Source organism: Eptatretus burgeri, chromosome 2, assembly GCF_056783735.1.
Source record: "Eptatretus burgeri isolate ZD-2024b chromosome 2, Ebu_testis_v1, whole genome shotgun sequence".
Lineage (NCBI taxonomy): Eukaryota > Metazoa > Chordata > Myxini > Myxiniformes > Myxinidae > Eptatretus > Eptatretus burgeri.
This window is the reverse complement of record NC_140962.1, coordinates 38,242,761-38,265,928: the sequence shown is the minus strand read 5'-3', so window position 1 is coordinate 38,265,928 and position 23,168 is coordinate 38,242,761. Positions and strand designations below refer to the sequence as shown.

The 23,168-nt window shown below is 42.2% G+C and overlaps 1 protein-coding gene across 3 annotated transcripts in view; it reads left to right on the top strand.

Moving 5' to 3' along the window:
* The window catches only part of LOC147031838 (olfactomedin-4-like), a 53,973-nt gene extending 31,181 nt beyond the window's left edge, over window positions 1–22,792 (top strand). The window contains exons 1-5 of one of the 3 annotated variants that reach the window (XM_085868203.1): window positions 12,948–13,070; window positions 13,242–13,400; window positions 15,270–15,476; window positions 15,566–15,719; window positions 21,788–22,792. In XM_085868203.1, the coding sequence (XP_085724329.1) occupies window positions 13,005–13,070; window positions 13,242–13,400; window positions 15,270–15,476; window positions 15,566–15,719; window positions 21,788–22,581 (1,380 nt within the window). In that variant the 5' untranslated portion in view covers window positions 12,948–13,004 and the 3' untranslated portion in view covers window positions 22,582–22,792. Of the gene's footprint in view, window positions 1–12,947; window positions 13,071–13,241; window positions 13,401–14,621; window positions 14,876–15,269; window positions 15,477–15,565; window positions 15,720–21,787 lie in introns of those variants that run through there. The other 2 variants (XM_085868214.1, XM_085868224.1) reach the window with 2 other exon arrangements.
* The last annotated feature ends 376 nt before the right edge of the window (window positions 22,793–23,168 follow it).

Sequence of the window (23,168 nt, the reverse complement as noted above, 5' to 3'; positions counted from 1 at the left end):
CCGTAGCATCGCCACCGTTCTTGCCCCGCTGTGGGTACCGGTGTTGGACTCGTGCAGGGCGCGCGTCGAACAGCGTGTACAAAATCACGGATTTTGTGCTTCAAAAACGGATCAAAAACGACACACGCCCACTTTTTGCCGTCCAATCGGTGAGCGAGGGGCGATTTGGCCCCGCCTCCAGGACGATCGATATATGCAAATTTGTGGATCAAAAAGCCTTCACGCCCACTTTTTCTCGGGCCAATGGGGAGCGAGGTGAAAGGTCAAAGGGAGGGGGTCAAAGGCGAAGCTACGGGGGGATAAAAGGACCGTGTTCGTGAGGCAAGAGAGTCGGAGAGTCGAGAGTCAGAAGAGTCCAGAGGGGAGAGAGAGGAGAGTCGGAGAGTCCAGAGGCGGAGAGTAGGAGAGTCGGAAGCAGAGGGTCAAGACTTCGCGGGCGGTGGAGCTGCTCGTCGTGTGCGTTGGAGTCGGAACGGAGGGGACGAGCTGTGGAAAGGCGGCGACACCAGACGAGGGGGTGCTCGCGTCGTGCAGGGAGCTGCACCCGAGGGAGGCCGACAGCGCGACCTGGCCGAGGTGGAGACGCACACCAGGGATAATAAAGATCCTCTATACCCCGAGCATCAGCAACCCCCTCCTGTTTCCCCCCGCGCTGAGATAGTGCGACCAAGGGGGCCCCTTTCCCACCCCCTGCCAGACACTGTCCGCGAGGTCCGCGGAGTTGGGGCGCCATCGCCGCTCCGCGTCTCATCACCAGACGGGTAGGCGCGACCCGGTCTCGGCCTCAGGCCCGCCTCATCCTTGAGGGTATTTCTTTTCCTTGGTTTTGGGTATGTGTTGTCGGCGCCGTCTGTGAAGTAGAATTGTATAAGTGTTGCCGTGTGCTCGGTAGTCGGTATTAGCTCTGCATTGTGTTTTCGCTTTTATATTTGCTTTTTGTGTAAATTGCATTGTGTCTTTTCTGTGTGCTTTTGGTGGAATTGAATGTGTGTGCTTCCCGTGTGCCGCGAATAAATGTGCTTTGTGTTGAACTGTTTCCCGCTTCGCTTCGTCATTTCTCCCATTGAATCCTCATCTTGCTTCACGTAAAGGGTTGGTAGTGGGCTGAGTACGCCCGATAATTAATCGAACCGTCGAGGTCGACGATAACACCGCTCGGTTATTCTGATAGTACGGAACGGGTCGCTTAAGTGGCCCGTGTCCGAAGTCGACCTGCGGCGAGGTGCGATCGCCCGGTCTACCCTCCGCGTGGGTACTTAGGTAGGTCGAATTTGGCGAGCAACCCTATCCCACGCGGGGGCTGATTGGCTCGATCGCGGTGAGACCGAAAGGTCCACCCGTGACTGGTTCCCGGCGTTAGTCCGAGAGGGTCACGACTGGATTGTCCGTCCGGTGGGCGACGTGCCGCGATTCGAGTTACGTGGCCGTCGCACGCCGGCGGGCGCGAATACCGCAACAATATATATATATTGTTACGAATTCTGGACCACGTACCTCTAATGGCAGCCGCGTCGCCCACCGGACGGACAATTCAGTCGTGACCCTCCTGGAACTACCGCCAGGAGCCAGTCATGGGTGGGGGTTTATCCTCACCACAACCCAGTCCGCATTCTACCCGCGCAAAATAGGGTGAATCGCCGAATGTCGATATACCTAAATACTCGCGCGGGTAACCTACCGAGGGGTTGCACCGCGCCACAGGTCGGCTTAGGACACGAACCGCTTAAGCGGTTCGTTCCGTGCTACAGGGATAACCGAGCGGTGTTATCGCCGACCTCGACGGTTCAGATTATTTATCGGGTGTTTAAAACCCACTATCAATCATTCCACGATTCAAGATGGCACTTTCAAAAGAGGGGAAGGACGCAACGAACGGGATACATTGCACACAAGGACATTTATTATAAAGCACACATTGCACAAGCAACAAGGGCAGTCATGCAATATACAAGCAAGGCAAATAAAAAGCAATACAACCAACTACAATTATTATCTACAAGCGCAGTCACTTACACAGTCGTTACTTAACAGGACACGGCGCCACAGCATGCATACAAAAACAACAGGAAAACCCTCCCCATAGGCAGGGAGGTAGACGGGGTTTGTAAACCTTTATGGTCGTGGGCCGTTGGTGACCGAAAAGGCCCGCGAGACCGTGCTGGTTACCTGCCCCCTCGAGGTGTGACGGTGGGCAGGTCGCAATGCCTTGTTCCCACGGCAGCTAGTGTAGCCGCGCCTGCTCTCGGGCCTTTGCGATGACGTGCTCGGTGAGTTCTCTCCGGCGTCCCTCGCCAGACGCACAGATTCGCACCACACAGCCGGCAGGGCTGCGCCTCCCGTCTGCGTCTCCGAGGCGTCGCCCGGACTCGCCACCGGCCCGCGCCTTCACCGACAGGTCGCCCAATGCCAAGACGAGAGAGCCCGACCTCGACCACTAAGAGAGGGAGCTCGACCCCGACCACCAACAGAGAGCTCGAAGATGAAGCGAGAGGATGACGTCCACCAAGAGAGTGAGTACAATCCAACACGAGAGAGAGAGAGAGAGAGAGAGAGAGAGAGAGAGAGAGAGAGAGAGAGAGAGAGAGAGAGAGAGAGAGAGAGAGAGAGAGAGAGAGAGAGAGAGAGAGAGAGAGAGAGAGCCCCGCGTGCCCCGCGTGCCCCGCGTGCCCCGCGTGCGGTCCACCTTGTATAGCGCGGGGCTCCGCCGTTCGCTCCTCCCCGTTTTCGGCTCCACCTTCTTTCAAGAAGGTTCCCGAAAAGGGGCGTTCCCTCACCCCGACCGCGTCACCCCATGCGTCCACCAATCGGGGGCGAGCCGCCCCACCCCGCCTCCGTCACACTCCTCGGAGAAACAGGTGGGAAAAATGCTCGCGCCCATCGGAACTCCTCTGGTTTCCTTTTGCGTTCGACGGTTTTCAACGTGGCTTGTTGTTTGCGTGGAGGTTTGTTCAAAATAACAATAGAAAAAGAAAAACGGCTATCTCAGAGTCGCAGCCCGGTGAACATGAAGAAAATCCCTTTAAACAACGGTGGGGACCTATCTGAACACTCACCGGCATAGCTAATCTAAGGAACTTTCATGGTGTATTGCGAATTTCCACACCGCAACAATATATATGTGTATGGATATATATATATATATATATATATATATATATATATATATATATATATATATATATATATATATATATATATATATATATATATATATATATATATATATATATATATATGAAGACCACAAGGGGAAAACCAGAGATGTCAGGATAAGTCAATTTTGAAGAAACTGAAAAACAAAGTTTCAAGACTTTGGTGGACTGTTTAATAACTGTCATATAGATTTATTTTCCAGTAAAAGGAAAAGTGATCATTGGCCGATCAAATTAAGCATGTAGCATTTGCCAAGCTTCTGTGTTATTTAATTTAAGAGCAAAGAACAAATCAATGTTGCAAACTGACATCACTGGTTATTCCCTTGTTTAATAATTGCCATGCAATTTTAACCCAGGATGTGTAGCAAATTCATGCTTGTTGGTTATTAGTTTAGTATACATTACATGACTGGTGATCACAGATTATTTTTTTCAACATTAAACGATCATTGTTTTTTTGTTTGATTGGTGTTCAACGCCATACTCAAGGGTATTTCGCTTGTATGATGACGGATTCTCCATTTCTTACTCCGTACTACTTAATATGATGGAAAACCGGGAGGAAACCAAGGATAAACCACCCCCGCGATAGCCGGTCACCTCATGTGACTCCCTCATATACCTAAGTAGGTTGATTGGGCGGTGGGTACATCGAATGAGGATGGGTACTCAGACGCGCTAACCATTAAGCCACGGCGTGGGTCCCATAAAAGTCACAATAAAGGTTAGACCAGGCTTGAACCACGATATGCATCAATTACGGAGCCCATGATATAACCAAATAGGCTATTGCAGTGCTCAGAGTTTATGCTGTGAAAGTTTTACAACCTTTAATTTTTTAGTTTCTCAACTCTGAATATTATGGTGGAACAGTTAACATGAATGAAAGGGAGATAACCAGGAGTAAAGTACTGACAACTCTGGGTTTCTACTTGTTCAGCTTTGACAACACTTGTTTTTTCATTGCACGGCTAAACTTTATACCATATAAATTATGTGACACCCCTGGTTATTTGTTAAAGTAATATTGTGAGAGGAAACCTTATGTTGCCAACTATTGGCAGGTGCAATAACCCTGAAATTTATAAAAAGTGACATCTCTGGTTTTCCCCTTGTGGTCTTCATATATATATATATATATATATATATATATATATATATATATATATATATATATATATATATATATATATATATATATATATATATATATATATATATATATATATATATATATACATATATATGTAAATATTGTTGCGGAAATGGCCCCGAGTGTGTTATTAAATATAGAATTCGCCCAGATCCCCCATTAAATGCATGTTTAGCCAGGTTGTTCGGTAAATGGACGCTACATGTGTGTCGGGAGGTGTAAGAGGCTGTTCATTATTCGTACATTGGTGGTGGACCGAGAGGTTCTTCTTCTTCCTTCCTCTCTGAGGACAATAGTCCCCGCCCAGCGCTGAGAGGGGGAGTGGCCTAGAGAAGGAAGTGAAACTGAAGGGACTAGCCAGTGGGCTTCGAGGCGAGCGAGTGAAGGAAAGGCAGTGGTGGATCTGCCAGGGACGAAACAACCTGAGTGCGCCGAGTCTGCCATTTTTGGCAGTAAGAGAAACTGTCTGTACATTGAGTCTGCGATTTTGGCAGTAAGTGAAACTGAGAGCGTTGAGTCGGGCGATCGACTTTGTGGAGGAGTGATTTTTGCCGGCGGTGCCTCTTCGGGCACGGACCCAGCCTGCGGAGCCCAACACCTCGATTTGGCCTTGTCTGGTGAACCTGCCAGGCCTGGACGTGTATACTGGACCTTTTGAGAAACCAGCTGAAACCCACCATCGACCTGACGGTCTTGTGCCATCGACATTACGCGGGGTCAGAACGCGCTGAGGAGGGCGTGCACAAGCGGTGCCTTGAGAAGAAAGGGTACGACGCCGCCATCTTGCCATGCTGCGTGCTCGAATCCGTGGACATTGCCTTGTCACGAGCCACATTCGTGCTTTTGACACTTTCCTCTCGTCTATGAAACATCACCAAGTACTCTGTGTCTTGTCTGCATGCTGTCCATGTCTTGTCTGCATGTTGTTTAAGGTTTATCTCGCTCGAGTTCCCTTCGAAACCTGTAATCCGTAGCTCCCTATATAGTTAAGAACGGGTAAAAGATTAATTATAACATTGTCGTGAATGCTTTGCTTGTGTCGTGTTTCCCCGATGTGTCCCCAATAAATATGGCTGATTCGTATGAAGTTGCTGCTTTGAATTAATTCGTGCCGCACCGAGGAATGATCCGCTCGATTTGGATATAAAAACCAAAATGGTTACAGACTGGCAGAATTCGCTCGGTATCTGACAAAACCAGTCTGTAACCGGGGTCTATTCCCCCAACTGGTAAGGTCCAGGTGTACATTGGTATCGCGATTCGAGACGCGTGACCCGAGGCCTGTGCCGAACCAGCCGGCGTTATAACCCCGGAGACGGCGGTGGTTCGGGTGGCGCCGAAACTGCAACATTTGGCTGTCGAGAGTAGGGTGCGAAAACCCAAACTGGTTACGAACAGTGAGTGATTGACGCCACTGACGCTAATGAAATCGCCTAAAAAATTATCTCAAACTCGGCAAGCTTTTTGAATTCTGTTTGCGGGAATCGAACAGGGCATTAGCAGAGATGAATTACCGCACATATGACACATCACTATGACGTCATATCAATTTTTATGACGTGATTCCTATTTTTTGACATTTTTGGTTTCACAACGCAGAGTTTTCATCGGATCTTCGTGAAACTTGCCATGTATATGCAGAAAGCCCACGCGCAGGCAGTAACCATCTCCGATTTTGGAAATTCTTCCTAGAAAAAAAAGTTGACGTCATAATATCGCCGCTAATGTCAAACCCCCATACCATTATCTCCGAAACTAGGCAAGCTGTTTGAATTTTGTTTGCGGGAATCAAGCCGGGCATTAGCACAGATAATGTATCGCAAACCTAATACATCGCAATGATGTCATATTCGTTTTTATGATGTCATCATTAAGAGGACGAGGATGTTAGCTCATTTGAGCTTGTTCACAGCCAATGGGCATGCTACGAGCAAGTGTCCCCAACCCATGATAAGTAAGGCATCGTAGTTCGAGATGAGAGGCAGCTTGGGGCCCAAATTCACAAAGATCTGTGCATATTGCAAAGTTTTATTAGATTCGTTCAAGGCCTGTGGTTGTGGTCCCCAATGCCACTTCAGATCCTTATGCAAGAGGTGATGTAGGGGATGACAAGATCAGAAACTTATGGTAATAGATGACCAACCCCATGTGACTTCTCATCTGAGATAGTCTCATGGACTGGTGCCATCTTGAGTGCAATAGGAATTGTCAAACATACCCCCATATTTATTTCCACAATTGATCACTGCAAGTTCAGTTTATTCAATTCCTCGGCCTCACCATTATATATGACCTCTTCTGGATAGTTCATATATCAAAGCTTGTTTCCAAAGGCAGCTATAAGCTCGGCGCTCTCCTTTGTGCTAAGTCGTACATTTCGACATCTGAAGTTGTAACAGCCTACAAGGCCTTGTCCATACCCCGCTTCACACTTATCTCTCCTGGATGCTTTAGAAAGTTCTCAACATCACTGACTCCTTCCGCAAAGAAGCAGAAGTGTAGGACTTGCTGCTCTCCTATCACAACAGCATGCAAATGCGGGTTTTAAACCCCTCGGCCAAAATCAAATAATTAAATAATGTTTTCAATGATTTCTGCCCTCCCCCCCCCACCCCCCCAACCATAATTAAATAATATAGTTAGATTTTTCTGGCCCCTCTACAACAATTAAAAATGTTCTTTTACTACATATCTAAGAAAAAACATGTCCCTATCTCTGCCGTCTGCTTTCGGATGTCTTGTTGGCTAGTTTTTCGAGTTCTTTTATCCGAGTTTTTTTAAATCCTGAAATGTTTTTCAAGTTTTTTTTATCCTGAAAAATAGACTGTAGTGAACATACAGTCATGTTAAAATATTTGCCTTTAAGAACCTTCTTAAATCTTCCTTATGAATGGGTGTAGACAACCACACAAATGCACACTTGTGTTTTACATAGGTAGATAACCATGTTTAGGTCTTTCGAACATTCGATCCATCCATCCATCCATCGGGACCATACTCTGTGCAGAGCGTTGGTGATGCCGAAGCAGTCTCCTTGGCTATTAGGCACAATCCTGGATGGGTCACCACTCCGACACAGGACACTCAAATTGCTCAATCATCCCAGCAAGCTGGTACTCATTTTGCCGACCTCAGAAGGATGACAGGCAGAATCAACCCCACCTGGTATTCATTCAACGGGAGAGCTGGATTTGAACTCGATCCTCAGATCTAAAGCCCACCACCTTAACCATTAAGCCAACCCCAGCATAACGTTCGATCCATCCACACAAACATGGCTTTTTTGACATCTATCCAACTCATCCACTTAGTTTTGTCATAACTCGTCCACAAATTTTTGAATTATTATGCGATACAATACATCGTTTTTGGCCCCATCTCTCAATACAATGGTGAAAAATCACTGAGAAAAATAAAAAAAATTCTCGTATCCAGATCAGATTTGGATCTTCACCAAAATGTAATCAATTCGTCCTTGCCACACATCCAACCTGTACACCAAGTTTCGTCTGAATATGTCCACAATGTTTTGAGATATCCTGCTCATCGACAAACAAACAAGAAAGATATCGAGCAAAGCATGACACTTGCGAAAACCCGAAATCAAATTTTACCTTAAAAATAACTTGTGGTTGAATTCAATGACTTCATATGCAAATCCTGTTCAAATTTTAAGTCGATCGGATGAAAATTGAGGATTTTAGAAATTTGACAAAGTTGTTGACCTTTTGACCTAAGAAAGAATAGACTTCTTGCTTATGACAAACACTACCATTTCATGGAGTTTTGTGAAGATTGTTTTTACAAATGTGACCTGTAGGTGATTGACATACAAACAGACAGATAGACAGAATAACGCATGCGACCAACTAATATACAGTACATGAAAAATCTTCGATTTTTGCAAATAAAAAACAAAAAACACAAACGAGAAATTTTTTTGGGGGGTCAGGGGTGGTTTAACAGGTGTAGAAAAGATCATGGTTTTGGATTGGGGATGATTTGAGATGGTGGTGAAGAACTGTCTTAAAGACCTGGAGAGAAGAATGAGATTGAAGAGCATGTGAAAGTTGATTACACAGGTGGGGGGAAAACAGAGGAACAAATGAGTGGAGGTGAGCAGTGATCTTGGATTTCGGTAGTTTCACCAGAAGGATGTTGAAGGTGGACCATGTGTGCCCTGCAGAAACCTGCGGGAGGACAAAGCACAGAAAGAGCAGAGGGTGCAAGACCAGATAGGAGGTGCAAGAAGACGGAGACCACCGACCTGTCGGCGATGATGAAGTGATAGACCCATAGACCTGACTTCATCAAGAGAGATTCCAAGATCTTGAAGGCCTTGGTTTCCATGGTGTCAAGCTGAGCAAGGTGTGAGGCAGGGGTGCCAGCCCAGATGGGAGAGCAATATTGCATCAAGTTGCCAATGAAAGCTTTGTAAGTGCATAGGAGTTCAGGTGTGCCAAGGAAGAAGTTTCCACGAAGGAGGATGCCCCGTCTGCGTCTGGCTTTCAAAGTCAACTTTGAAATGTGGCCTGCCTAAAAGAGAGATAATGACAGAGAGTGAGACCCATGAGTTTGAATGACTGAACTTCTTTGAGACAGTTGTTTAGGAAGTAGGTGGGAGGGTTTATGGTGCGGTGCTTTTGGAGAGAGGGAGTGAGTGTGTGGGATTTCTCAGGGTTGAAAGATGTATTCCAAGTGTTTGACCATTTTGTGATTTTTGTCGAGGTCTGAAGATGGGGAAGAGGCTGCTGCCTGTCTTTCAAAAGGGTGGGGGATATCCCGGCAGAGGGTGGAGTCATCACTAAAGAGATAAAGTGGATTTCCAGAGAGTCAGAGATCATTGATGAAGATTAAGAATAGGATGGGACCTATAACACTGCCTTGACAGGGAGAGGAGAAGAAAGGATTCTGTTTAATGCCACATGTTGGCGACAGGAGTGGAGGAAGTCAGTAATCCAAGAGTGTAGTTGGCCTTGGAGTCTATTGCCAGACAATTTGGAGAGCAAACTGTTCTTCCAGCAATACACAGAATATACTTTTATCAGCAAGTAATGCGCTATCTCCAGCCACCTGGAGGCTGCGTACTCTGCTAGTATGAACATAATTCTCATGTTGGGTCGCTGAATTGGTTCACCAATCAAAATGTAGAAACATAGTTTATTTGGATTTTGGAAATACCATGCTATGCACATCTTTCTTGTTCAAACCAAAACCGTGATGGCGATAGATGATGTTGGACTTGCGTGGACAGACAGGTATGCACTCTTTTTTTTGTTCTTAACCATAAGACTGTTTTTACGCCGACAAATTCACTCAAAATTTCTCCAACAAGGTCATCTTTAAATTTCCCAATAGCATTTATTTTAATTTTTATTGTAGAGAATAGGTTATTATCTTTTTCATAATTGCTTGTGTCATAAGTGTATGTCTGGCACAATTTATGCGCATGATGCCAGCGTCAGGTCACCTTTAGGGCCAGAGTCGCTCGTCGCTCCATTTGTTTAATTTATCCCTTCTGACTGCAAGCTCACTTCCTAAGTGGTGATGAGCAGGGCAGAGAGAATACATTCGTGATTCAGACGACACTTGTTACAAACAGATTGTGCAGCATTTACTGTTATGGGACTTGACCTGTGCCTTGCTGCCTCATTAAGTTGGGGGTTCGATTTTTATTTAACCGACATAGCATAATTCACAAATAAATAATTTGTCAGTTTGTACCTCTTCCTGACGAACCCAAAATAAGGGTGAAATCTGGATTGGCCACTCTGCTTTCATTTTATTGTGACCATAAATCTCAATCTTGAAATACATGAGTGCCACACAGATGCCATCTAGTTTGGAGGTAATGTGTTGGCATAATTTATGCGTATGATGTCAACGTTGATGGCTGCATTTGGAGGTCATCTTGGAACGATGGCTCTGCCCAAGAAAGATCATGGCTGATATTGAGGCCCAAAAATTTGAGTGACTCTTCAAGTGGTTTGTTTAGGAAGTAGATGGGAGGGTTTGCCAGATGGTCCTATTGGAGGGACAGAGTGAAAGATTTGTCATGGTTGAAAGACATATTCTAAGTATTGGACCAGCTCCTGATTTTATCAAAGTCTGCAGATAGGGAAGAGGCTGCAGCCTACCTGTCTGAAGGATGAGGGATTTCACTGCAGAGGGTGGAATCATCAGCAAAGAGATAAGCATAATCATTTTGTATATTCCTCTACAATATATAATACAGTGTTAGTATATTCCTCGATGATACATGTATACAGTATTATATATTCCTCTACAATATATAATACGATGTATGTGTATATCTCGATGATACATGCATACAGTCTTGTATAATCCTCCATGATATGTGCATATTTCTATACAATTATAATTTGGAAATTTCCTCTGCAATACGACACCAGACTAATTTTTTTGCGGAAGTAGACTCATGGTAGCATGTACAGTCTCTTCAGTAAGTATTCACACCCCTTGACTTTTGTCACATCTTGTTGTGTTACAGCCTGAATTTAAAATGGATTAAATTTAAATTTTTCATCACCAATCTACACAAAATACCCCATAATGACAAAGTGAAAAAATGTTTTTAGAAATGATTACAAATTAATTGAAAATGAAAAGCTGAAGTGTCTTGCATTAAAAAGTATTCAACCCCCTGAGTCAATACTTTGTGGAAGCCCCTTTGATAGCGATTACACCTTCGAGTCTTCTTGGGTATGTCTGTATCAGCTTTGTTCATCTGGATTTGGGGATTTTCTCCCATTACTCCTTGCAGATTTACTCAAGTTATGTCAAGTTGGATAGGGAGCGTTGGTGAACAGCAATTTTCAAGTCTTTCCTCCACAGATTCACAATGGGGTTCAAGTCTAGGCTATGGCTGGGCCACTCAAGGACTTTGAGGTTCTTGTTCTGAAGCAATTCCAGTGTTGCTTTGGCAGTATGCTTGGGGTCATTATCCTGTTGGAACATAAATTTTCGCCATATTCTAAGGTCTTTTGCACTCTGAAGCAGGTTATCCTTAAGGATTTGCCTGTATTTGGCTCCATTCATTGCTCCCTCTTTTCTTGCAAGTCTCCCAGTCCCTGACACTAAAAAGAATCCCCATAGCATGATGCTGCCACCACCATGCTTCAGGGTATGGATGATGTTAGATGGATGATGAGCTGTGCTTGGTTTCTGCCCGACGTAGCACTTTGCATGCAGGCCAAAGAGTTCAATTTTCGTCTCATCAGACCACAGAATATTTTGCTTCATGCTCTTAAAGTCTTTCACGTGCCTTTATGCAAACTCTAGGCATGCTGTCATGCGCCTTTTTCTCAGGAGTGGCTTCCGTCTGGCCACTCTCCCATAAGTCGATATTGGTGAAGTGCTGCAGAGACTGTTGTCCTTCCGGAAGATTCTCACATCTTTGCCAAGGAACTCTGTAGTTCTGTCAGAATGGTCATTTGGTTCTTGGTCACCTCCCTGACCAATGTCCTTCTTGCTTGGTTGCTCAGCTTGGTTGGATGGCCAGCTCTAGTTCATACCATTTGCTAATGATGGAGCTCACTGTACTCTTGGGAACTTTAAACACTCTAGAAATTGTTTGAAACCCCTCCCCAGATCTTTGCCTCCTCACAATTCTATCTCAGAGTTTTACGGACAGTTCCTTGGACTTCATGGTAGAGTTTCTCCTCTGAACTGCACTGTCAACTGTGGGACCTTATACAGAAAGGTGTGTGTTTCTAAATCATGTCCATCAATTGAATTGGCCACAGGTGGACTCCACTTAAGTTGTAGAGACATCTCAAGGATGACCAAAGGAAATTGGATGTACCTGAGATCAATTTGGAGTGTCATAGCAAAGGGGTTGAATACTTATTGATGCAAGACATTTCAGCTTTTCATTTTTACCCTTGCCAGAGGAGTGGGTGTTGTTAATTAATTTGTAAAAATTTCTAAATCATGTTTTCACTTTGTCATTATGGGGTATTTTGTGTTGATCAGTGACAAAAAAATTAAATTTAATCCATTTTAAATTCAGGCGAACACAACAAAATGTGAAAGTCAAGGGGACTGAATACTTTATGAAAGTGCTGTACATCAGATCTGCTCCATTTAACTATGGTTTCCCATACAAATAAAAACCGAACAACTTCTGTCACCAAATTTTGTTTGTTGTTTACTTTTTTGTGTTGGGACAATTTCTGTATTTCACTGTGTATGTACGACAACTGGTGTTCACTTCAATCCACTTGTGAAAACTACGAATCGGTGATTTAACAAATTTGTGAACAGAAGGCATTCATTTCAGAACTTCAGAACAAAATGGACACTTTTGGGTTCATATGAACAAAATACCCTCATGGTAATCATATTTAAATTTAGTTAAATGTAAGGGAAACAATGGATTTCCAAAACTAGAGTTGATGAAGTGCAATTTTACCACCGTGAGAAACAAAGGTGAGGCTGGAGTTTTAGGCATTACCATTCAGCAGATGAAAGAAGGTGGTAAGGAAATCCCTTTTTCTCCAATGAAGGGTAACACCTGAAACATCTCTCACATTGTTTCTCACAGTGGTAAACTGACTCTTTTTTTGAACTTTTGTTGAGAACAATGCATTGTTTGCATCATTCATAGGCATGTCATGGCTCTATGTTGTATAAAAGAGGAAATTTCACAGCAAAACAAGCACTCGAAGATAAACATGCATTCTGTTTGGGTTTACGGGGCCTTTCTGAGTTTCTTGATCCATTGTTCATGGTCACAGGTGGTAAGAAATTTCCTTTCATGATCCATAAGTTAGACCTTTTTGGCTTCACGCACAAACATTTTTATGACACTTGCTAAAAGTGCACTTGTCTTCTCATTCTAATTAAGCAATTATTTCTGGATTCTTAGCCCTTTTTACTGAGTGATGACTTTCTTGTGTACTGTCTTGCAGGCCCCGTTTTACCCCTCTGTGAATGGTTCTTATGATGCTGGAGGTGCATGTGTGTGCAGCGTTTACCTCCCTGATACCACGTTCCCAGCAGACAAGGTGGAGCAACTGCAGATCGTCACCCAAGACCTCTCGCAAACTGTGCAGCGGCAGGTTGTCAAGGTAGGTGAGAGGAGCTGGTGTTCCAAAACAACAGACATGCATGGGACCGAGCTTCCTTTGAGGGACCCAAAGTCCTACATGTCATGCTACAAACTTGTTTTTTTTAAGACAATGTCAAGGCTCATGGAAGAGCTGGAACACAACAGATCAGGATGCAACAGAACAAAAGAACATCAGTAATAGGGTGAGGGGGACAGGGGTTGGAAAACCCAACAGGAGGGTTGAGGGACAAAATTGAGTGACACTTGGAGAAATATTGGATGTGTGGAAGAATGAGGGGTAGGGGAGGATGCTCAGGGTGGACAAGATGGATACACAAGCAAACTCTCAGGCAGGAAAAACTGAAAATTTGGAAAGAGGTGGGCTTGAGTTTGGGTTGGGGAAAAGGGGGGGAGGGGGTGAAGGGTAGGTCTGTCCTTTTATTTTTTTCGGAAATTTCAAGGGGCTAACCCGAATTTAGGTTGATATTTGTGAGAAAAAATATATTTAAAAAAATGAACCCCAAAAAAATTGTCTTGGGGTTGCTACCAGCTGTCAAAAATTGTAAAAAATGTTCCTTTTTTTTGTTTTTTTTTGTATTTTGATGTCAGAAATGTTTTTCATGAAATTTTTGCTTATTACTGGTTGGTTCGAACGTGAATAACATGAAAAAAATGTTTTTGATCCCAAAAAAGTGTTACATATGTCCCGAAACGTGGCTCAAAAATGGGAAAATTTCCCATTTTCAACATGAAATTGTCTTTTGTTCTTGTATGGACACGGCTTGTTGTACGTATGAGATATTTATTGTTTAGATCTGTTGTATTGTCTGCTCATTACTCCATTGAATCACTGTGTCCGTCAATCAGTGACTGACTGCCGTCAATTTCAGGTCTGGTATCCGGTCATTCAGGCATTTAGCGAAATTGCCTTTCGTGAACTAATGATAACTATTCTGTCGTTTCAGAATATATACTGAATTCAGACCTGACATTGTTTAAGCAAATGGTTAAATATTCCGAAGTGAACGTTGATATATCTAAGGCAACGGTGAAAAAGTTGCTGGGACAGCTGTGGTATTTATCGGTAGAACTGATACCATTATGTCGATTTGACCGAAACGTGTCAATTGAGACAAAAATAAAAAAATATCTCAAACTCTAAAAGAACAAGACGATGATGATGAAGCACCAAAAAGAGCTGTCGTTCCACCAAAAAGAGCTGGGTCGTCATGGTAACCGTGCGCAAGTGGGGCGGGGTTGAGCTTGGGGCGGACTGCGCCCGCCGAGACGGCCCACAGATATGAAACGAATTGGAGGTCCGTTCTGAGGATGAAAGCGGGGCGAAAGAAAGCCAGGGAGGGAGAAGAGAAGCGAGCAAGAGCAGGTGTAAGCGTGCAAAAGAGGAGAAGAAAGCGAGCGTGTGGTGCGCATGTGGGTGTGAGCAGCTCCGACGGCGAGTGAGGCACGGGTCGGTCACCAACAAGTGAGGCGCGGGTCAGTCACCGACGGACCGTGTGGGTCACTGGACGTCACCAGTTTCGTCAAGTAATAACATTTCGAGTGACAACTGCAGTTGATGCCAACTTTGTATCTTGCATCCCTGGTCAATTTTACACTGAAAAACCTCCTGCATGAGCGGTTCTACTCAATTAACCCTCTTATAAATATTTTTTTCTTTATTGAGGTTTCAGAAAGTTTTGCATAAAAACTGCTACAAGTGCAAATGTAGATTGAGAAATTTATTCTTCTTCTGTCGTAACAATTCCACAAACTAATCAAATGTAACATTCAGTTGTAAGAACAGGTTTAAATCCTTCACTGAACGAGGATTTAAACTTGGTGTTTTTTTTTTCAAATGAAATCTTTCACTACATTTCTCCATCGACAGATCTCTCACTATGAGGAGATGCTGTTGACTTACACATCGAAACTACAACATCTGACTTTACGTGTGGATTATGTTGAGAGTGGAAAGCTCTCCTACACAGAGCTGGAGTTTCAGTTGCTGCGCACTGAGATCCGGGATCTGGAGAGGCTTGTAGAAGTGCTCAGACTTGACATCAACACCACCTTTGTCTACTCCATTTCTGCAGAGGTATGGCTGTGTTCATATATTGAAAAATATAAGTTAATGGCAGACCCAAAAATATCTTTGGAGTCATTCTAATCTGTCATACTTCACAGCTCACCAATATCAGCACCGTTGTTGACTCACTGGAAAAACATGACAAAAACAACGTACTCTTGATGCGACGGGAGGTGGAGGCTCTGAAGAAAAAACTGAAGGATTGCCATGAGAATCGATTCAATGGTTCTGATACATTTCATCTACTTCCAGGTACGTAAAACGTCAGGGAACTAACAGGTCTTACTGACACAAAGAACCAGCTCTAAATATGCAAACACACTTGGTATTCTAAAGCTCAAGTTTCATGAAACTAAATGGTGGAAAATCAAAAATATTTTCAAACTTCTGCGACCAAAATCAGCATGACCATAGTTTGCACTTCCACGACAACTTCCGTCGTAGAGTTTCAAATTCAACAAAAGATAAAAACGAATTTGGTGTTGGTTGGGGCAACACATGAGATGGAGGTCGGTACCCCCAAAAAATCATGAGGAACACCACATTTTGGGAACTAATTCCCAATGCAAAAGTAGGTGTCACAAGATGCTTCTGAAAAAGGAAATAACAACACACATGTTTCATTCTCAGCAAATATTGTCCCTTACATCAGTTTTGTAGAAATGAAAACTATGGAAGTAGAACAACATTTTGCACTCTTCTGTCTTTGAACCAAACATTCGATAAACCGAATCATTATATACTAAATAGTGGATGAAGTGTGGGGGGCTTTCTCACACTCCCATTTGGTATGATGTGGACAAAGGATTTGCAGAATTTTTTTTTTAATGAACCACACTCTTTACAGAGAGTTGGTGCTGTCGAAACAGTTTCATGGCAAGGATTATCGTGAGTGGTTTGCCATTGCCTTGTTAGCATTGTTTGCCCATGGTCTGTGCTTTTAAATGTTGAGCGTCAATGAAGAAAGCAGCACGTACCATTTTTCGAATGTTTTTTTTTTATGACTTGGCCGGAGTTTGAACCACCGGCTTCCCAGACTCAGAGCAGACACCCCAGAAGGGCACTCGGAAGAGTGCAAACATCCTCCAGGCTGAACAGTTTATGTTTTGTATCCCAATGATAGGCCGGATCTTAATCCGGACCTGAATCAAACTCAAATCGGCTTGCTCTTGTCACCTAACCAACTCATCCACCTAGTTTTGTCCGAAATCATCCACCTAGTTTTGTCCTAAATCATCCACATCTTTTTGAGGTATCGTGTTTTTAATATGTTTTTAGCCTGATCACTCAATTGTGAATAAGCACTTAAAGGATGAAGCATCTGGATCTTCACCAAAATCTAATCATCTCCTCCTGTCACACCCCCAACCTCTCAACCAAATTTTGTCCGAATCCATCCATAACTTTTTGAGATATCCTGTTTACTGCAGACAAACAAACAGACGGGTGAAAAACACACCCTCCATCCACTTTCGGTGGTTGAGGTAATTATAGGGAATTTAAACTTAATATTCCTCAATATGAGGAACTCAATTATAATTTATAATGTGTACAAACACATCTTTCACCATTTGAATGAGTAAGATTGCCGACTCTCTTGAAAGAAGCAAGCGGTAGTGACGATGAATCCACAATGGGAATCAACAATTGGAATGAACAATGGGAATCAACAATGAGAATCAACAATGAGAATCGACAATGGGCCGATGACGCCGAATTACGTGACCAATGACGTCATTAAGTTTTTTTTTTTCAGTGGACCATTTTATCCCAAGATGACCCTCAAAATTTTCATTCCGATTGGAAATGTCGTTCTACACATGCAATTATGATGTCATAACGAGGGCACCTATGATGTCATAAAAAAAATCGCACTCATTCCACATGAGAAGTACTTGCTCGGTGCCAAGTTTCAATTTTTTCCTTGGTGTGTTTTCAGAGATAGAGGTCCAAAGTTTTTCCTTATTTCCAATATGGCTGCCACACCATGTGACCTATGACCATAATTATCATGAAAACATTCTACATGAGTCGTCGCACCAATGGTGAAAATTTAGTTCCAATCCGACAAGCGGTTGCAGAGAAAAAACACAAAAGTTCTGTGCAAACAGACAGACAGAGACAGACAGACAGACAAACAAGAAGACGTCGTCATGCAGAGCACGATATTTGCAAAATTCATAAAACAAATTTGACCAAAAATAATTGGTGGTTGAATTAAATGACCAAACATGCAACTCCTCTTTAAATTTCAAGTGAATCGGATGAAAATTGACAATTTTAGAAATTCAGCCTATGTTGTCCTTTTGGCCTTTGTTGATCTCAAAAGTATTTGGTCGTTGAATTCAATGACCTGATATACAAATCCTCTTCAAATTTCAAGTCAATGAGATGAAAATTGAGGATTTCAGAAATATCACCGAATTTGTTGACCTCGGGCCTATGTTGACCTTTTGGTCGATGTTGACCTCAAAAGTAATTGGCTGGTTGAATTCAATGAGCGGAAATATAAATCCTCTTCAAATTTCAAGTCCATCGGATGAAAATTGAGGATTTTAGAAATATCACCGAAGTTGTTGATCTTTGGCCTATGTTGACTCTTTGCCGATATTGACCTCAAAAATAATTGGCTAGTTGAATTCAGTGATCTGAAATATAAATCATCTTCACATTTCAAGTCAATTGGATGAAAATTGCGAATTTTAGAAATACCACCTTCGTAGTTGTCCTTGGCCCTATGCTGACCTTTTGGTCCATATTGAATTCAAAAATAATTGGCTGGTTGAATTCAGTGACCTGAAATATAAATCCTCTTCTTTTATAAATCGAGGATTTTAGAAATCTCACCTCAGTTGTTGACCTCTGGCCGATGCTGACCGTTTGACCTTTTGACCTCAAAACAATCGGCTTCTTCCTTACGACAAATTCTGCGATGTGGCGGTTTCATCAAGATCGGTTAAAATTGTGACCGGTAGGCGACAGACAGACAAACAGAACAAGCCGGTAGGCGGACATGGGTGGTCGATCAAGTCGAATTTAGTCGTTTTTCAGCCGTTATTAGCCAACAAAAGCGTCCATAGCAACGGTTCTTTCTCACACATAACTAGGACATTCCACGAACCTACCATACCAGTTTCATGTATATCTGACTCGTAGTCTCTGAGAAATAACGAACTTCGTTTTTTAATTTTTTTTCGACCAGGGTTCATTCAAAGTCTATCTTCTCCGACAGTTTTCATGGGAGCGGGCTGAATTTTTTTGTCAAGGAGGCTGAATGTGTTGCCCACAAACGATCATAGTTTGATTTTTGAATTTCGATATTTTTTTAAATTTTTATTTCAAAGGCCCGTTGCTCGGCAACCGAGGGGTCCATAGCAATGGTTCTCAAACGCGCACAACTAGGTCATGGTATGAACCTTCCGCCAGTTTCATCAAAATCGGCCTACGATTAACGGAGTACTGGCCTGGACAGACAGACAGACATAACGACGGAAAACCTGACAATATGGGTAGATAGATCGACTACCCAATAACAAAATTGACTGATTAATATACTTGAAAAATCTTGGATTTTGCAAGTATCAATTGAAAATCACTCATAGAGTGACAACTTGACAAAACAGCACAAAGTAGAATGGCACTTGGTAGCGCACATACCTCTGCCAGGTGGAACAGTTCACATTTTTATCCCAATGATAGGCTGGATCCGAACCAAAATCCAATCCGCTTGTTCTTGTCACCTATTCAACTCATCCACCTTGTTTTGTCATAACTCGTCCACAACTTTTTGAGATATAGTGATATATTTAGTTTTTGGCCCAATCCATCAACTTTACAAATTAGGCCTGTGTTGACCTTTTTGTCTTTGTTGACCTTTAGTCCCATGCTGACCTCAACATTAATAGGTGGTTGAATTCAGGGACCTGTTATGCAAATGCTCTATAAAATTGCAAGTCAATCGGATGAAAATTGAGGATTTTAGAATTTCATCCGATTGACTTGAAATGTGAACAGGACTTGCATATCAGGTCAGTGATTCAACCACCTATCACTTTTGAGGTTCTCTTTGGTCAAAAGGTCAACATCGGCCATAAGATCAAATGAAAATAGGCCAAATTTTAAAATTGTCAATTTTCATCCGATTGACTTGAAATTTGAAGACAATTTGCATATCAGGTCGCTGAATTCAAGCACATATTAACTTTGAGATCAACATCGGCCAAAAGGCCAAATCGGGCTACATTCTCTAAAATCCTCAATTTTCATCCGATTGACTTGAAATTTGAAGATCATTTGCGTATGAGATCGATGAACTAAACCACATTAATTTTGAGGTCAACTTGGACCAAAACATCAGCATAGGCCAAATTTCTAAAATCCTCAATTTTCATCCGATTGACTTGAAATTTGAAGAGAATTTGCATATCAGGTCACCGAATTCAACCACCTATTAATTTTAAGGTAGACATAGGCCAAAAGGTCAACATAGACCAAAAGGTCAACATTGGCCAAATTTCGAAAATCCTTAATTTTAATCCAATTAACTTGAAATGTGAAGACCATTTGCGTATCAGGTGACTGAATTAAACCACCTATTAACTTTGAGATCAACATCGGCCGAAAGGCCAATTTGGGCCAAATTTTCTAAAATCCTCAATTTTCATCCGATTGACTTGAAATTTGAAGACCATTTGCAAATGAGATCGCTGAACTCGACCACCTATTCTTTTTGAAGTCAACTTAGACCAAAACATCAACATGGGCCGAATTTCTAAAATCATCAATTTTCATCCGACTGACTTGAAATTTGAACAGGATTTACCAAATAGGTCACCGAATTCAACCACCTGTTTTTTGTGGTCACCATAGACAAAAAGGTCAACATAGACCAAAAGGTCAACATTGGCCAAATTTCTAAAATCCTCAATTTTCATCAAATTAACTTGAAATTTGAAGAGCATTTTCATGTCAGGTGATTGAATTCAACTACCAATTAATTTCAAGGTCAAAAGATCAACACAAGCCTGATTTCTAAAATTGATAGATAGGACCAAAAACTAAATATATCACTATATCTCAAAAAGTTGTGGACGAATTATGACAAAACAAGGTGGATGAGTTGAATAGGTGACAAGAACAAACTGATTGGATTTCGGTTCACATCCAGCCCATCAGTGGGATACAAATCGTAAACTCTTCCACCTGGCAGAGGTATGTGCTCCACTGAGTGCCATTCTACTTTGTGCTGTTTTGCTAAGTTGTCACTCTCTGAGTGATTTTTCATTTGGTTGTTTGTCTGTTTGTTTGTTTGTCTGCACAGAACTTTCGTGTTTTTCTCCACAACTGCTTGTTTGATTGAGAAGAAATTTTCACTCTTGGTGCAACTACTCTTGTAGAATGTTTTAATGATAATTATGACATCATATGTCACCTGATGTGGCAGCCATTTTGGAAAAACAGAAAAACTTTTGACCTCCATCTTTGAAACCGCACCATGGAAAAAATTGAAACTTGGCACAAAGCAAGTACTCCTCATGGGGAATGAGCGTGATTTTTTTATGATTTCATAGGTGCCTTCATTATGATGTCATAATTGCAAATGTAGAACGCCACATGCGATCAGTATGAAAACTTGAGGGTCATCTGGGGATAAAATGGTCCACAGAAAGAAAAAATTAATAACATCATTGGTCATGTGATTCAGCAGCCATATTTTTATTTCCAAACCTTAAAAAATCTTCTCTGAAGTGGCTGAACAAATCGAGGCAAAACTTTACATGTATGACCACCTGTCCATGAGGAACAAAAGGTTGAAACATATGATATCATAGGTCACATGGTTTGCAGCCATATTGGATTTACCCTATAACCTATAAAAATACATCACTCAAAAGAAGTCCTGGTAAGGGTCTGCAATCTCTGATGGATCTTTTCTTATTATTAGTATATCAATGCGAGCTCACCGTTGCAACTTTTGATACACATAACTGGTGCTGCGTGTTATGAATGGCATAAGCATTCCAGGTGCAATCAATTGAAATACAATTCCACCTTTGCTTGAAAGTATTCTATGTAGTTTAAAACCTGAATCTGTTTTCAAATTGGACGATTGAGAATGAAAAACGAATGAGTGACATATGAAGAGACTGAAATTCCCCTTCTCAACTTGCAATCTCCCACCATTCAATCACACAATCATTCTTTACCAACCACATTTATTCTTCTCACAATTTGATTCACTGAAAGATGTTTTTTTATTCGAAAAATTGTTTGAACAAGAGACTTCAGGAATATTATTTACCCATCCTTATTTCCTGCAGGTTCCTGCAATCATGGTGGCCTAAAAAATGTCAGCAATCCCTACATGGTGGTGCGAAACTGGGGTGGGGGTTCATATCCATCAGGTGTTTGGGGTAAAGATTCAAATCCAGTAACAGACAGTGAGAATCTCTATTGGGTAGGAATATACAGCACATATTACTTTCGTTATCTCCGTCTCTACTCCAGTTATGAGACACTACGCATAAATGGCGACCCATTAGTTCAAAGAACACTTCCAAGTTATTATGCTTCTTTAAATGCTGTTGTTTTTAATAACAGACTTTACTTTCAACGGCATGGTACACGGACATTATACAGCTATGATCTTACACGATACTCCTATGTAGCTAGTGCACAACTTCCTAATGCTATATACAACAACAAATTCTCTTACATGGGAAATCCGTATTCTGACATCGATTTGGCTGTGGATGAAAACGGTCTTTGGGTCATTTACTCCAGTGATCAGGCCAAGGGGCGTATTGTTCTTAGTTCGCTGAATAACCAAACACTGGCCGTGATGAACACTTGGAATGTCCCTTTATACAAAGCGATTGCTTCCCAGGGGTTCATGGTGTGTGGGGTTCTCTACCTGACACGTCAAACCACGACACACAATGAAGAAATATTTTTTGCTTACGACACTCGCACCAACAATTCAATGAACATGAACATTGTGTTGGAAAAGAAATTTCAGGGAATGAAAAGTCTGGATTACAACCCAGCAGACCACAAGCTTTACATGTACAATAATGGCTACTTGGTCAATTACGATGTGTTTTTTCAAATGTGATACTCAGTCAATTTCGTTTTGGAAATATCTCCATTGATTGAACTTTCCACTTTTGATTATGCTCGAGAACAATTGCAATCATTGTCGCAAATTTTTGGGTTCAATATTTTGATGATAAATGTTATTTTGATTTGATTTGATGATTTTGATTCGATCTTCCAGTTATGCTTTTTGTCTTCTTTTGCATTCAATAAAATCCCATATAAATGGTTATATTTGTACTTTTTATATAATCTAAAGCTGGTGGAGAAGCTGAAACACAAATCACTTACTAATATGAGATAACATTGGGCTTTATTTCTGAAAAACACAATCACTGTCCTTGGGGAAAGTGACGTCACTTCCCAAGGCACGAAGGGAGCAGGTGATGTGATCTTTGTGATGTCGCTTTTCTTTCCCCACTTAGCAGGGCAATGATTCAGTAATTTCCCCATCCCAACGGGATGCTTTTTACCTGTTCTCCATAGTCTATTATCAGCACTTTATAGTCTGTCCAATAATCTCAACCAGGCAAGACAGCTCAAAGATAAGTTCACTTCTTTTGCACTATTCGGTCACACAGTCATCGTGCTAGAAGATCACAACAT